Source organism: Meleagris gallopavo, chromosome 1 (genome assembly GCF_905368555.1).
Source record: "Meleagris gallopavo chromosome 1, MGAL_WU_HG_1.1, whole genome shotgun sequence".
NCBI classification, from domain to species: domain Eukaryota; kingdom Metazoa; phylum Chordata; class Aves; order Galliformes; family Phasianidae; genus Meleagris; species Meleagris gallopavo.
This window is the reverse complement of record NC_139404.1, coordinates 32,706,914-32,724,130: the sequence shown is the minus strand read 5'-3', so window position 1 is coordinate 32,724,130 and position 17,217 is coordinate 32,706,914. Positions and strand designations below refer to the sequence as shown.

The 17,217-nt window shown below is 40.2% G+C and overlaps 1 protein-coding gene across 3 annotated transcripts in view; it reads left to right on the top strand.

The window, feature by feature from the left end:
* PPM1H (protein phosphatase, Mg2+/Mn2+ dependent 1H) overlaps positions 1 to 17,217 on the top strand; it is a 132,752-nt gene that overhangs the window by 79,539 nt on the left and 35,996 nt on the right. For all 3 annotated transcript variants that reach the window (XM_085220291.1, XM_085220303.1, XM_085220297.1), the window contains exon 5: positions 14,313 to 14,397. In XM_085220291.1, the coding sequence (XP_085076417.1) occupies positions 14,313 to 14,397 (85 nt within the window). The remainder of the gene's footprint in view (positions 1 to 14,312; positions 14,398 to 17,217) is intronic.

Here is a 17,217-nt window from a genome sequence, read left to right as displayed (position 1 = left end):
GTTCTGTTTTTTGTCTGGGCTCTTAACAGTTCTCACTAAAATTAATGCAAAAAGTAGTGATGGACTTCCAGTGTCTAGTTGAGTGGTGGATGCACTCAAGATGACTGACTCATCTTTTCTTTCTTGTTGCTGTCTCTGAATGAGTTGATAGTGGCAGAGAAGTGAAAAGACACTAAAGAGCCTTTGAAACAGGTGTAGTAGAATTATATGATGGGGGACTACATCTGGAACTGCTGATCCCGAGAATGCTGTCCCTAGGTCTAGACTTGGAAGACCACCTGGCTATCAGATTTTAATATAATTGAAAATAGCATTGAGAGTATAGTAAATATACTGCGCGGGGGGGGGGGGGGGGAGGCTATCCAGAAATTAGGATTTTTACTGTGTCCTGCTCTGACTCATGTACTTGCCTGTTTCTCAGAACTGAATGCTGTAGTTCAAGAATTGTTACTTTGCTTTAAATCTCATGATGAGAAGCTCCTTCTTTTTCTTCTGACTTAGCTAAAACTGGGAACATGCTGGGAGCCTCTCACTTGCATTCCTTCCCTCTCTCTCATTCTCTGCCCATACCACTGCCAGAGAGAACGAGGCTGTTCTTGCAAGACTTCATACCTTTGCATGTTTCTTCTGGCAGTTCTCTGCATAAACAGGCCAGCAGAGAGTAGTTCTCTGCGTGACACAGACTGCATTTGGGTTCAGTTAGTAGCTGTGTAACTGAAGTCTGTACAGATACTGAACAGTGTTGTCTTGTGATGAAAACCACTACAGTTACATGTTGTTCGGGTTTTGTGTGCACGCAGTTTATGTTTCACTCTGTATTCACAGAGGCAGCACTGAAGAGTAGAGTGTTTTGAAGCTTACACCAAATATTTTTATTGTCTCTTGCTGCACTAAAATGTGTAGGAAAACAAATCCATCGCGCATAAAGTTCTTTGCTTTTCATGTCAGTGATCTTAATTTGCTGAACTTGCTACGTGTGTTGTAAATTGCTCACCAAGTTCCCCTTGACAAGTGACCTATTGAAATCTTTTTCCTTCAAATGGCAAATGGATGAGTCCTTGCAGATCAGTCCTTGCAGAGTGTACCTGGAAACATATTTGAGTTGACCATCTGTCCACTCCTCAGAACCACCAACTGTGCTGCATTTTACCTCTCTTCCTTCGGATTAGAAGTAATCATGTTTTCCTTTACTACTGTGCTTTGAAGTACAGTAGTGAAGTTGAGTCTCTTCCATAGAGTTAGCTAATTGCTTTGTTCCTTATTTGTGTAGTGCAAAACTGGCCATGCAGGACCTGTTTCTGAGGGCTGAGGTCTTTAGTCTTAAATGACTGGCTGCTTGCAGTTCCCCCAGGATATTCTTTCTGCTTCCCGAGAGCAGCCTCAGCTCCTGTGGATATTCACAGGAATAAACTTTTATTGGTGGTGATCTTGAGGTAGTCCCAGTGTCAACCTTAGTTAAAACTACTGAGAGGCTTTGAATATTCATTAAACCCATCCAAAACATTTTTTTTTTTTTTTAGAAAAAGAGAAAAAGAAGAAAGACACTGGCAAGACTGGGTAATCTTTGAACTAAGGCTAAAGTTCTACTCGTTCCTCAGTTCCCTATAGGTAACAGAGTCACTTCAGATCGAGTTTGATTTTCCGCTTTCCAAATGGACCTCATGGAAGCCTTAATCATACTGAGAGAATTCTCTGAATTTCCAAAATCTTTCATTTTCACATGGGCTTGCTTATAGATTTTCCAAGCTGAATAATATATTTTTAAGAGAAGCTTTAAAGTGCAGAAGTCTGGTTGATCTGAGTCTCTCTCTCACTGCTTCTCATGTTTCAGGACAGGGGTATGAGGGGAGCCTACAGTTACTGTGAACCATCCAAGTTGCTTCTCATTCCTAAAATGACATTTTAGGACTAGAAAAGCAGCTCTGAGCTTGTCTGCCTACTTCCAGGGTGCACAGTGCATTGTTGTATTTTAAGGGCCAAGTCACGTAGCCAAGAAGTTCCTTATTTGTGCTAGTGGAAAAATATGTGCATTTTTACTGTCTCATGCCTTGCATTGTCAACTTTTTGTTTGTACAGATACAAATGAGAATACTGAGAAATATAAAGAGGAACTATTAAACAAAATGTTTATATGTTTTTAGGAGAAGAGTGGGGTTTGTTTTTTTTTTTTCCAAATATGCGTCTCATGTTTGTTGCTTTTGGAAGTAGATGCCAAAACCCTCAGTACTTCAGTGGAGTTCTGGTTTCCTTGAATTCACCAACTCACTTATGCTTCTTCTGTCCTCAGTCTCCTACCTTCTCCACCCTCATGCTAGAATAAATTTCTAAAAAATAACTGCAGTTAACTAATCTATGAGAGTTTTCATGCTGCAGCTTCAGTAATTGAACATTTTGAGTTTACACAATCCTTATTTGTATAGCCTCTGCCCAAAAGAAGGCTTAGGCTTTGAAGTTACCTGGAATTAGAAACAACGGAAGCTTATAGAGGTGGGTTTTGAACAACTACTGCTGTCAAAGGACCAAGGTACATACAACAAACTGTTACTGTCACAATGAGACTAAGGAAGCTGCAAGTGTGAGACTTGAATAATAATGTGCTATGTGGTGCCAGCTATACCTCAGACTTATGCCTGTGGTATTCAGTTTAACCACTAAAGCTTCTCAAATCTAATCATTTCATGCCACGTACCCTGGCACTGTTGTATAGCAGCTGTCCTTTTGTAGTTGATGTGTAATTACATCATGAAAAGACTTTAATTACCATATTACTAAATTACCAGCCAGCAATCCTTTCAGGTTCAGCCCTAGCTCACTTCTGTAGGGACTATTAGGCTTCTTCAAGCTGAACACTTTTGGTTGGTGTAAAAAGGAGAAAAATTGTGCTAATTGTACGTTTTGTTATGAACTATTATTGAGCTTGATGTTATGGCATCACTAATGTCAATGATACAATTAAACTTATGCTAACGATGCAATCGCATTTCTGTAATAATTATACGTTAACTGCACATGATACCAGAATCCTACTAAAAATTAGGTAATGTCTTCAGAGGCTGATAGAAACAACTTGGAGGAAGCCGATTGCATTTTCTAATGGCTTGCTAATCATTCTTGGGATCTGCCATAAATATACCTACTTGTAGAGTCCAAATTTATGTCTGCATATTGACCAAAGCTTTTAAACGTCACCCTCTCTCTTGCCACCTCTCAGTGGTTAGCACTGTCTGTGCAAGGTTGTTTAGGTAGGGACTGTAGTGGGCTATCTGATACACGGCATTTATATTTTGCCTACCAATTTGATATATACACCATGGTTACTACACTGTGGTAGACACTCTGAATATCTGGGGTTTCTTTGGTCTTTTCGTTGTTGGTTGATTGGTTCATTTTTTTTAATAAGGAATGGTAAATCTTCTCTGCTGGTTCTTTTAAACAGTATTGTTCAGTTTTATATTGCTAAAGTGACTTTTACTTCTAAATTGTCATAACACGCCTTGTTAATCTCAGTTCTTCCAGTTTTATGTTCTTTATTAGTATGTTGTTTTATAGCTAGTGATGAAGCAGTAGTAAAACAAGAACTTAAAATGTTTTTACTGATTACTGCCCATTACTGTATAGCCTCATGCAACATAACATTTACCCAATATCACTCCAATGACTCTAATGTGGTATGATCATATTAACTGTCTTTGGCACAAGCGTTCTTCTGGCTCTCATGTTGTCTGGATGAGGAGCTGCTCAGCAACTGCAGGCACTGCCATTTTGTGCTGTGTTTGGAGCCATTTGGGTTAGCAGTGGTTTTTTTTCATTATTAAGATGCAGAACATCACAAGATGATTTGATTTGCCATAGACCCTGAAATACTTGCTAAATCTTCAAATGGGTTCTTGGACTTTTTGATTTATTGACAGAAGATGGCATCAGAGAAGAGAGCCTAATGTTTTGGAAGGTTCACAATCTTGGAGAGTCACTGGATTTTTTAATTTGCTTCATCAGCTTTTTTTTTTTTTTTTTCAATGTATATCATTTTTTTCATGCCTGTTTTTGCCCCCATGTGCTTCCGTTTTCAGGGCATATTCACCCTCTGCTTGAAGGTATATCCTCCTGTCCAGAACAGACTCCTTTTTGCAAGTGTAGAATTCATGCTAAAGTATTTGGGATTGTTAAGTGATAGGGGGCTCTCTAAGTGGATGTATTTGTGGCAGTTTCACATGGGTGCAGGTTAAGCAACGTCACTGGAGTTCAATTGTCCATATCTGTGTACAACACTGATTTCTTTTAGTCTAATATAATAGTGCATTGAAAATTGAATTCTGCTTTGTCTACTGTTTCCATTCTGTCTGGATTGGCAGCCTGTGTTGAATTTCACTTATATACTTGCTCTGTGTCATAGTGCTAGTTAACTGCTTATCTCATAAGTAGTTCTTTTTGTAGAGACTAAAATTTGGGAAATCACGTACTACTATGAAGCAAATGAGAGAGGCATGGAAACAGCACTATATTTGCTGACTGGCGCTGTAGTTGAAATAGAATTTTTGAGAAATCAGAATTGAAGATTCTGACTCATTTTTGTGGTTTGTGGTATCTGACCTCTTCCTCAAAGCAGTCCAACAGGGCGATTTTAGCCAGAAGCCCAAACACTGTATGGGTGGAAACCAAGCAATGCTCTAGTGTATTACAATTATAGAGTTGGTTTGTTTCAGTCTTTGTTTTACAATATTTTTTAAGAAACTTTAATTTTCTAATTTTTCTTAACTATTTTCTAATCTATATTGTGTGGGATTGTTGTTTGCTTGTTTGGGTTGGGGTTTTTTTTTGCCTTTTTTTTTTTTTTTTTTTTTAAGTGGTCTGGTTATGCTCTTTTGTCTCCTTAAATCTGTATCTGCATAAACAACAATAATTATGTTTTGTACTTAGTGGTCTCTGGAGGAAAGACTAACTCAGTTACTAAGCTGCTTCAAACTGCAGCATTTGGAGAAGCATTCTTACTCCTGTCTCCCCCTAAAGATGAGAGAAGAGGAACTGTAGATCAGCCATGCACATGGCACTTTCAGCCACACAATCCATGGTGATCCTTCCCTGTCTTCTGAAAATTCTTCTTGCCCTAAATCCTCAAATAATGCCTCCCCAGAGGCAAGAATGACACTTACAAACTGTATTTTGGCCAAGCTGTGTGCACATCCTTTTTTTTTTTCAGATGGCTATTAATTCCTCATCACTCAAAGCCAAAAAAAATGCGTAGACTTTCCAGGTCTGTGCTTGCTCTGCTCAGGAGACTGTGAAGTGAAGAGAGACCAAGTGAGTCTCCCACATACATTCTTCTTCAGCAATTGCAGTTTGGTAGGTGGAGAAGTCTGATTCTGCTGCCTAGCAGAAAATGCTGCAAAGGAGCGTGGCGTCTTAGTCAGACTCAGAAGATACGGCCAAGTCCTGTTTCTTTGCTTGCCCAGCTTCTCTTCCTTGGAAGCCTTCCCACACAGGGCCTGCTGAAGGCACTTCTACTTCCCTTCTACCGCCTGGACTCCTTCCAGGGAGAAGTAAGAGCACAGAATTCACAGAAGTAGCAGCTACCTCAAATCACCTTGCAGAATTTTGTATCGAGTGAAGCTTTTGGAGGCATTTTGGGAAACACTTTATCAAAGGTGTGGAGAAAAGGTGGTGAATCAGAAATAAGTTATTGCGCTCAAAGAGCATGCTTTCTAACATTTCTAGTGAATGATGAGTTCTGAAGCACTGGCACTTCATATCCTGCACTGACTTGGCAAAAGTGATTAATTTGGCAGTCAGTGTTCATAGACTTTTGAAGACACGCAAGCCCTGCCTCTTCTCCAAACTCTTGTGTTTTCTGGAAGAGAGTATGCTTTTGCAATGTCTGTGACAATCTAGCATGTGTTAAAACCATTGTAAACAGTTTGAACATGTGATGTGTTCAGTTAAGTCTTCAGTCTCAACCACACGATATCTTCTACCAATGAAGTCTTCACATTTCAGATAATGAGGAAGGACAGGAATTTTGCTGTTTGAATACTCCTAGCAAATTAGAAAGCCACAGTTCATTGCTATTAGATTCTAGGAGTGATGGATCCTATTAAACTTAATTCTCATAGAGTTTTTCAGCCTTTTGAGGGGTAGAAAGACACCATGACAACTAACCAACCCAGACGAAAAAAATTGGTTGCAACCACTGTGAGTAAAATTTTCCCTGTTGCTTTCTTTTACTGGTGAACATAAGTGCTAATCAAGGAAAAAAATCCTGCTGTAATAACATCCCCACATGTATGTTGCATGTTTTACCTGTAGAGCTCGTAATATATGAGACAAGATGAGTAAAGGATGCTAAAGCATAATTTTAACCACTGGTACTGATACATAAAGAGCCTGTTATCTTGAATACAGGCAGCTTGTGATATAAGCAAGTATACCAGAATCCAGATGATCCAATGTACTGCACTGAGCTCGGTTTTGAACTCTTTAATCTGTGCCTTTTTAGTCAACCAGGGAGCATAGTGGACTCTTTCTTCCTTCCAGTGTTACAGGTCAGTGCCAAGGCATGCCAAGCAGGCTGTGACCTTCCATCTCTAGCTGCCTTCCACACTGTGGGAGGGGAACCAAAGGGAGCACCCCAGGCTCGCCTTGGTCTCATGAAATCCTAAGTATTGAAGGGTTCTGGTGCTGAGCTGAGAAAGCAGAAAAGCTGAAATCCAAGTAGATGTAATGCCTTAGGGACTAAAATCATTCTGACATCCTCAATGGTAAATCAGTGAAGAGCAGAGAAAAATATCTGCAGTTCTTCGACCTTCTGTGGTTAGCCATACCCCAGCCGTATTACTGACACAGTAAGCACTGGCTTGCACAGTGATGCCTTCATCCCTAAGCCCAGGTTTAGTTGCCATAGTAACTCGTCCTGGAGATGAATGCGATATCCTGGACAGCAGAGAAACAGACTTTGATTCCAGAGATAATGGTCCCAAGGCACAGAGCTGGTCACAAAGATGTGACTGTGCTGCTTTGTTCATCTTTCTGGCATGACCCAAATAATGGGTGGCGTGTTGTTCAGCCATGTTGCAGAAATGTAGTGATGTATCATCATTGCAACCTTGGACTTAGTGGTTTTCAAGGGAAGAATACACTGAAATCATAATGAATGGAATGAATCCCATGAGGGCAGCAAATCTCCAGTAAGCAGGCTGGAACCATTGGCAGACAGTTTTTGTGTTCCTGCAGTATCTGCTCAATGCAAACTGGCTTGTAATGGCTTCCTAGCTGCTGGCTAGGAAGACCAGTGTATTCAGGTGTAAAGCAATGGGAAAGTACATACGATTCCTTACACAGTGTTTTAGTTTAGTTGATAGGCTTTTGAGTTCATATACTGGTACTGGAGTAGGAAATGCTACATGTTGAAACATGTGTAAGTAAAGATACAAAGGCACCGAACATGTGGATATTTCAGTAGTGAGTTACTTTCCTGATAAAACACAGGCAAAAAACAATCACATATAGGTAGCTAAGACCATCACGTATCCTGTGTAATTAGGCCTAAAGTGAAACACTATTAGTAATGCTGACTGTTAATAATTAGGCAACTGTTAATAATAGCAACTCCATACTTAGGCTGGCTCAGAGAAGCAATCCATGTGAGGACAACCTTAAGTAGTGCAGGGAATCTCCTGGGAATGGAGCTGCACCACAGCAAAGTGGAGCCCCTGGGCTCAGAAATCACTGGGCAATGTCTTCTCCAGATATCTCCTCTGTGAACAACCTGCAAGCTTAGTGTTGTATTCAGTTTAAAACCAGGGAGCGAGTAGTGATACAGAAACAACTGAAGCAGTTTAATGACAGCACTGATGGTGGCCTAATGCCTCTCACTATTGGATGCAGTATATGGGGCAGAAGGAGGCTGCCAGCTGCAGAGGATGCCTCTGACTGCTGTGCTGCTCACTAAGTTAGTTGAATACACAGGATAGAACGTAAGATCTGTTTAAAAAATTCAGATTTTCATTGTTCTTGGTGGCAGTAAGGAAGATTCTGACTGATTCAGCTAATATAAATGAGAAATAAGCACTTCCGTGTGATCTATGAATGTTATTTTGCTTTGAGAAATAGCTTCTCTCTGTCCATTTGTGATCATTTATTAAAAATAATGTGATTTAGTAAAACTGGACCACTAAAATATTGGCTTTAAAGGGTATTTATTTTGCTTAGAGGTCTTCTCCACAGGCATCACTAAATAAGCAGTAGAAATGTAAATATGAATGACTGGGTTAACTGGAAATGTCATAAAGCCCTGGAGTGTGCTACAGGAGCAGCTGGTGTGCTGGTACCATGCCTCTGAAAGACCACTCTCAGGGTTTCTTGCAGGAACTAAATTTTATAACTCCATCCCATGTGCCTTGCAAAGTCATGGGGAGATGCCTATAGCCCCACAGGAGCCATGCAACACGACTGGCTCAATACTGGTGCAAGGAAATGAAAAAAAGCCCTTGGATGCTTTGGCTGCTACCTCTGAAAGCCCAAAATCAGTGCTGTCCTGTCACATAGCTGTGTCAAGGAGTTGTACTCCAAAGATGGCCAGCTTGGCTGCTTGGAAGGCAAAGGCAGCCTGCAGAAGGCCTCCCCAAAAGCTTGAGAGTGTTCCTTGTTATTCCTGCAGGACCAGACTGAGTTGTCACGGGGGGGGTGCATTCTGTTAACATTGGCTATGCTCAGCTGAATGAAAAATGCTCCACTACTTAGAATAGTTCAATTGGAAGGCACCTACAAAGATCATCAAGTCAAACGGTGTTGCCACTTCAGGGCTAACTGAAAGTGAAAGCATATCAGTGAGGGACTTATCCAAATGCCTTTTGCATGCTGAAAGGCATTGGACATTGACCACCTCTGCAAGATGCCTGTTCCAGATTTTAACCACCCTCATGGTAGGAAATTTTTCCAAATGTCCAGTCTGAATGCACTTTTTGTGGACAGCCTGATGTTTATACTGAGTAATGCCAATAAAGCAGGGTGGCAGTACTCTTGAGTGGCAGTAGATGGAAAATGAGGGCAGAGGCCCTTTTTATTGGCTCTACGCCTTCTCCATTTTGTTGCTTGTTTTCTTGGTTGAGATGCAAAGTAGGAGCCAGACATTTATGAGTCTTCTCATGAGTATTACAGGTGGTAGGCAGATGTGTGTTTTGCCATGGGTGTTGCTGAGGGTTGCTGCTTTCACCTCCAGTTTTTATGGTGATGGATATGTCATCACTGGGACCTGTTTTAATGCCAGCTAAACACTACGTAATGGTTTGTTTTACTATCCCCAGTCTGACTTAATTCATAAAATTAAGGAAACCACTTAAAGGCTTTTCACTATAGTTCCGTGATTATTGCCAATGCAGTGAGGTGTTTGTTCATCTGGTTTCTAAAGAAACATTGAGAAATGTGTCTGCATGGGATTAAGAAGAGTAATCCAGTTAGCAATAAGTGAAACCAAGATGCCAGGGCTGAATGTATTAAAACTCATCAGTAATCATAATGGTTGATCATAATGGTTAAGTTCCAGAGGAACTTCATTTACTTAATTTACATGGTTAATTTACAGATAAGGTGAACATTATTTTGAATCTTCTTATTTCATTTCATAGCAATTAAGAAAACGTAAATAAATGGAACTTTGGTGGTTTTAAAATCACCAGGCATTAGCACTGTGCTTCCTTGGCTTCTTTAAATATATGCATTTAGTTATCATAGTAAACAAGTACTCATCTAGACCAATTCCATATTTCTAGGATTTACTTTTTTTTCTCTCAGTTACTTTGTGACACACCTAATTAAAATATACTGTTTGGTTCCTCTTTTGAATGTAATAAAACCCTGCCTTATTCTTTCTGTCAGTTTAATCCCTCTTTCTTTTCCATTGACACATTTCTAATTCCTCTTCAGACAGGCCAGACACTGCTGCTTCATCTGTACCAAATCCACAACGCTTAACACCTTTTGACAAAATGGATACATCCTCCCTGTGGCTTGGAATTGATATATGCTGTCAAAAAGGGTTTTCCGAATGGTCTCTCTTTGTCACCTTTACCAGATTTTTATTCTCTGTTGTAGGAATGTGCAGTTTAATGTTGCGTTTCAAATCATTTTTGGCTGGAAAAGTGTGTAATGGAATCAGGGTGTCCCCTGAATACTCCTAACAGTAGGAGATGCCTCCTTGTTTTGAGCACCAGAATCCCAATAGACCCTTCACAGCAGTGAAATTACACTTTTGACCTTGTTCACTAAAGTGTTTCTTTCTCTGTATGGTTAAATGAGAGTAACTAACAATAGCTTCCTCTGAAATGTATGAATTTCCCTCTGTTTGTTTCTCTTAAGAAACTCAGAAAGGATGCTGTGCGATTCTCTGCTGATTGTGTTCTCTACAAAAGAAAGAAAGAGAAAAAGAAGAAAAGCGGCCTCACTCCTTCAGGGAGGGGTGGCTGTTTTATCCATATTAAAAATGCAAAAGTAATTGATGTATTGATATTTTCCCTAGGCCACTGTGTTGTTGCTACATCTGGAGTGTGAGAGCACCACTGCAACACACAGACAGATTTTTACCCTTTAGTTGCTTCATTTACCACATATTTTAAGAGGGGATATTTACTAAAGCACTAGATATTGTTTTAAAGTATCAAATATTAATATAGAAAACAAGCAAATACTGTTCTAGGTGAATGCTGAAATACTTAAAAGATCACTTCATTGTACACCACGGTCTGTGAAGTTATATCAATCTAAAAGATAAATGCAGTATTTTATGCAGATTTGCATGCAGCCTTTTAAGCTCATGTTTCTTTTCATTTGTGTGTGACTTGGCGGATGTAGCCTGCTGCAGGCTGCGCTGTGACTGTCAGCCCCATCTCACACACTGAAACATCAATGCATCAGTTGCTCCACATATGGTTATTCAGAGCAGGAATTTGCTAAATCAGAAAATCCTCAAAGTGAGGTGGCCAGAAAAGAGAAAATCAGATTTTGTTTTGTCCGCTTTAGGCTACTTTGGCTGTGTTTTGGGGATATTTTTCAATGAATTCCTGTTTCCTGTGAATATTCACAAGCTCCACAATGGTGAATATACTTTGTTTTGTGCAGGTGTGCACGTGTCTGTGAAATGCAAGTGCAGCCCTGCATTTTGTGTGGGTGGAGACCCTGCACTGGATGACTGAGTAACTAGATTCAAAAGAGGGGAGGGGACATAGTGAAATTCTTGTTTTCAGAAGGACTCAAAAAGTACATGACTTAAGCCTTCTGGGCATGGGTGCCATTATGAACAGGGTTTTTGCTCACCCTGATATGGTGCTACATGGAGAAGGCATCAGAGCAGCACAGCTTGGAGGGCAGCACACCCAAGGCTGTAGATCTATGACTCCAGACCTTCTCTCCTGCAAAAAACAAACAAACAAACAACAACAACTAAAAAACAAAACAAAAAAAAAGCAACCAACTTTTGTGCTTTTTTTATTACTTCTTCACTGCTGATGTAAACTAGTGATTGGTGTGGCTCTGAAGTAACCTTGTCATCAAAAAATATTTTGTTGGTTGTTGACATACTTGTACCATACCAACATGAATCACCCAGCTTCCTTTGGCAGGCTTGCCCTGTGGCTGTGCTGTAATGTGTTTCACCACTGTGATTGAAATTAAAATGTCACCATTAAACATGGCAGTCAGATGCTCCCTGAGCACTGCATCTCTCCAAGTTCTCTGGCTTCCTATGTAGCTATTTCTGACAGTTTAATAAGATGGCTTTATTCTGGTATAAAATAATACGTTTGTACTTCCACGATGTGCAGGGAGTTAAATGCTTTCAGAGCACTATTTCATTACATGCATACATCTTTCATGCGTGGCAGAAGCAACAACGCTCACGTAACGTGGTGTTGCTTGTTAGTCCATTAGGAAGTGTAAAGTTAAAATGAATTGTCCTGCCAAACTGCACAGAGTGGCTGCCGGAAAGCAGCTGCTGGGCTGTTCCCTGCACCAGGCTCTCTTGGTGGGAGCAAGTAGTGGTGCAGGGCTCTGGAGACTACTCCATGGGAAAAGCCTTCAGACTGTGCTTGACAGCTTCGCTGTTCCAGCTCTGCCATTGCTAGGTCACTGAAAGGGCAGTTCAGTCTCTGAGTCCAACTAGGGATTGATATGGTACCTCTTAAATCACAAAAACCCCACCGAGTGCGGCAGCTCCTGGGCCGGGCTTTCATGCCTGGCTTCTCTAGTGAGACTGCCAACAAATATGTCCGTTTTTGTCATACATACAGTCAGAAATATCCCTTACTGTCGTAAAACTACTAAGCAGTTGGCGTGCAAAGCTAACGAAACTGCTAACAGGATAACGAGCCCAGCAGAGATGAATTCATACCGCTGACCTGTATGTGTACATCTACATCCCTCCCGTTGCTAATATCTAGAGCTGTTTAACTCCTCAGATCAAATCATTTCACTCTTATGAACAGATGTAACTTTTGGGTTGAATCAAGTCTAACTGCTGAAAACATTAATGAAAAACATAAAAGTGAGGCTCTGTTTAATCAGCTGTTAACATCACTGCCTTGTTTTCTCCCCACCCCCGCAAAGGTTTTCTTGTGCTGGGTTGTTCTTCTCATCCCAGGTGGCTGCAATTTCTAGTGAAAATAAGTTGAGCCATGAAAGGTTGACCCACTTGCCTCTGAATTGCTTTTTATATGATGTTAGTCCCTCAGGGCCCAATTCTACCCACAGAAGTGAGAATGATAGCTATCAACGTATATAGTAAGTATGTCAGTGTACACAAAGAAAAAGATGAACCCCAGACTTCGGTGGTCTTTAAAATACAGATTTCTCATGAAATGGTTATTAAATAGGAAGCAAAGGATGATTAAAAAATTAGCTTGACACACTAAGCAGTTAAATCAATTCCACTTCTTCTAGTGCTGCTCGGACCTGAACCTGTTTCTTCTTTACCACGTGAATCTCAGAAATGCGAGCAGTTCCTTTCCTTTGCAGTAATGCTCCTTCTATTTGCATACTAGCGATATTAGATGATCATTCAGAGACTGTGTTAGTCTAATATTATCTCCTGAACACTTGGGCAATTAAACAGTGCCACTGAGTTTGCAAAGCTGGTTTGTGTCAGGGCTGCATTTTGACTTTAGAGCTTAAGTTTTCAATGTTTGTATGCCTACCATAATTCTTGGATGCACTGTAGTGCCATCAGAATGCCTGGCATAAAAGCAATACCAGCAAACTGATCAAATTATCAAGAGAAGTAAACTCGTGTGTAAATGAGACTAGAAGACCACAGAAAGGAAATAAGAAAAAACATGTAGAAACTGGAATTCAAGTGCCAGTTACTTGCTTTATCTATGCTGAATTCTATGCAGATTCATGAGGAGAGGTGGTTTGGTATGCTGCTATTACCCAAACAGTGAACTAATCAACTGATGGTTGAGAAACAGCTCCAAATCAGTATTAAGATCTCTGGGATGTTCATCCAGCTGTTCGAAAGCACCAGGCATTACTATGCTTACAAAGCTGTGCAAATAATAAAGTAGTATCATTTTGTGAGTGAATACATGACCAATAAATGCAGTAGGAACACTGTATAAATTTTACCCCTCTTAACTGTGTTTCATGCAGGGAAATTACACCAGAGAAGGCTCAGACCATATTTTGCAGGCAACGGAGCAGTTTAAGAGGCAACAGACAGGTGTTGGAAAACATTTCTTCTCTGCCATTTGCAGAAGTGCATGTGAAATCTCTCTACTGATCTATAGTCATTCCATTACCTGTCTGCCTCTGGCAGGTAGCTAGTTGAATTTGTGTTAAACAGGATTTTCTTTGCCATTTCCATTTGCTGTTGGAAAAGAAATGTTCTGACATGACATATGACCAATCAATAATTGGAAAGAGCTTGCTTTAGTCATTTGAAGCCAGTAGTATAGACAGTGTCAGCCCCAGCTGGGATTAAAACCTGCAAAGAGTAGTTCTGCAATCGCTGATTCTGCAGCATCTCCTCTGGGTGTCTACATTTCACTAATAAGGATGCCCAGCAGACATCAGCTGAAATAACACTTGCCTTTGTTGCTTGGATGTTTTTGTGTGCTCTGAAATGAATTTGGCATATACAAATATACTTTGTTATCCAGCCTAAAGGATGCACAGCAGGAATTGTTATCCTGTCTGTTGATAACTTCAGTAGGAAAGAAATTGCTTTATTTTACTATGACTCCAAAGAGAATAAGTGTCTGACAGTAGCCCCTGGTTTTCTGGGTGTTTTTACATTTTTCCCCTCTACTAACAATGCTTTATTACTCCTGCAGGGCTATAATCATCCGAAACGGTGAAGTCATTCCAATGTCTTCAGAATTCACTCCAGAGACCGAACGCCAGAGACTTCAGTATCTGGTAAGAGACTGGAGAACCAAATCAGGCGCTGCTGCTGATGAGCATTGCCCAGGAATGTCAGAGTTTCAGGCCCACATTGTTGAGTTACTGTGGCTCAGTAGAGGACCACATGCCTGCTGAACACCAATGACTGATTGTGCATGTATATATGTGTTCTAGCCATCAGCAAAAGTGCAGAAAAGCCTGACAATGCAAATACTGATGAAAGGAGTCTTACCTTATTTGTAGAAGCCTTCTGTACCTTGTTCAGCTGCTGACCTTCGGCAGCTTATTGGTGCTGGATAACGAGAGCTCAGACACACAGTTAACAAGCCACAGAGGTATTTCAGTACATCCCAGTGTTTACTTTGTGATAGTATAAAGTACATAAGAGTGCTCTTTGCACACATGTGAACAATATTGTTGGGTTTTATTCATTTGCTGTAATAGTATGCTAGTTGAGCTAGCTTGGGGAAAAGATGTCCATCTTAGAGGTGATCTGAGTGAGTGTTAGTAGCTGCAGCGTAGGGTAGGTGAAGAAAGGCTTATTTGCTGTAGCAACAGCCATGCAGCTGTGACAGTATAACTACCCAGGAAGATGAAGGATGCTTTATACATCGAGTCATGTTGGCCAATAAGCTGCCTAAGAAACGTAAATGCATGATATAATTTTTTATGCAAATGATCATGTTGTTTTTTTCGAGTTTTTTGCTGATTTTCAGATCAGTTGGTTGGAGTTCATTGGCTGTTCATCAAAAGGCTATTATTAATGTGTCTGAAAGATTTATTTTCTGCTTCCTCTGATCTCCTGCTTTTTTCCCCTGGAAATTCAAGAATAAGACAAGACAGTGTCACTATTTGCATTTTCTGAAGCAGGATGGACAGGCCAAGGCTGGAGGCATTCCTTGTTCTTCATGCATCTGTTTTCTTTAGTCTGACTCAAGAGTTGTAGTTTGAAACTAAGTAGAATGCCAATGGTTGAAGGGGTGGTGGTGGAGGATTTTAAAGGAAATGCAAATGTTTCCACAACCGTCACATTTGATTTTTAGTCAGGTTCACTGGCTTGAAGCTGAAAATTTCAGAGGAAACGCTACTTTAGGAATATTCATATTCAGAGAACCAAATGGAAAAGAGGCCTAATAAATATTTACACTCCCGTTACATTTAAAATAATTTGTTTGCCTTTAAAATAAAAAGGTATCTTTAGTATCTAGGAAGTCTTGTGCTTCTGTAGGAAATAAGAGATAAAACATTGCCTACAAGGGATTTTTTGTCTTTTGATGTCCTTTCTGGCTTGTATTTGAAAACAGGAGCCGATCTGAAAAGCATTTCTTCTGTTTCTTTTGGAAATTTCTTTACCTTTGTTTGTTTATTTTATTTCAGTATGTAACAAATATACCAGGGCTATGGGTATAATGTTCAAAGAAAATACATGCAAGACAGCAAGAGCATGAAACAAAATTAGAGATAATTTCAAGTATAACATTTCATAAGTAACATTTTTACTTTAGCATTAAAAAAAAACAACAAACAACCAAATTCCTTACAAGGCTGATATGAATGTTACACTCTGAAGTGATATGACTCTCCACTCTTGCATCTGTCCTGTTGATTAGATCCCAATTTACTCATCACCTTGGGTTGTCCCCTGATTCTTCTGTCTTTCTGCTTTATTCATATATTTTGTTGTGAAACTTACTTGCTTTGGATTTATTTTCTTATTTGCAGCTGAAGTTAAGTTTCTCTGTTCCAAACATATGGAACTGTTCTTCTTGAACGATAGAAAGAAAGTCAGTTAATCATTTTAATATAAATATTTCACCTGGTAAGTGCAGGGGTGATGTTTCAGCTCAAGGCTGTCTATGCTGAGAAGTTGTGAAGGCAAATGGAGGGTGTGAATTTATGGTAGACAGGTTACTGAGTATTGGCTGCTTGTGAAGATTCTTTTAGTGTAGTCAGAGTGGGGAAGCCTTTATCTGCCTTTAGACCCTGTTGATTACCTTGGCCACACAGGACGTTAGTTTAGGTTAGCTGATGTCTTCTGCACTCATCCTCGTCTTCAGGGCCTTAGTTTCCATACATAAAGAAATCTGCAGGAAAAGGACCTGTTTAGGCCATGTAAAATTTATTGCATGAAGTCCTCCATCCCAGTCTTAGATACAACTGTGTTCCAAATAGCAACGGTTGAAAAACTAGGGGAAAAACAAATGCTTTCTATACCTAGGTCATATTTTAATGCAGTTTTACTGCTGTGTATCCAAGAGTGACCTCCAGGCCTCAGTTCAAAAGAACAAATTCACTAACCAGTCATACTGGACATCACACAGCTCCACAGGGCCTTCCGCAGGCTTCCGGCAGGGTACATGAGTGTGGGCGAGATGGAAACAGACTTTGCACCAGGGAGCTTACAAAGATGTTGCACAGAAAGGCAGTCCTTCAGTCAGAGGGCTCTCCTTAAAGAGATCCTTAAAGTCTTGAAGGCCTTACACAAGTATCCAATTGGCTCTTTGGCTTCCCAAAGCGGGTCAGGGCTCACACTGTTTCCCCTTCACTAGCATGCTTTCACAAATCTCCTTTGGTTTTGAATTTTGGTTTCTATCTTTTCTATTCAGCATTCTGGCAGGATATCTTATACAGTGCCTACTCTAGTAAGGCTCTGGCTTCCTGTATCTGTGTATCCTGAAGGAGAACTCAATCCTGTATTGTCTGGGAATGCTCTGGGATGTGCAGCAGTTGTGTGGGCAAATATTTTGAGAAACAATTTTTCTTCAATCTTCTGAGGAGACTATTAATTTCAGTCATGACAGTGTAACCTGCAGTATTAAATTGTATGGATTTTGT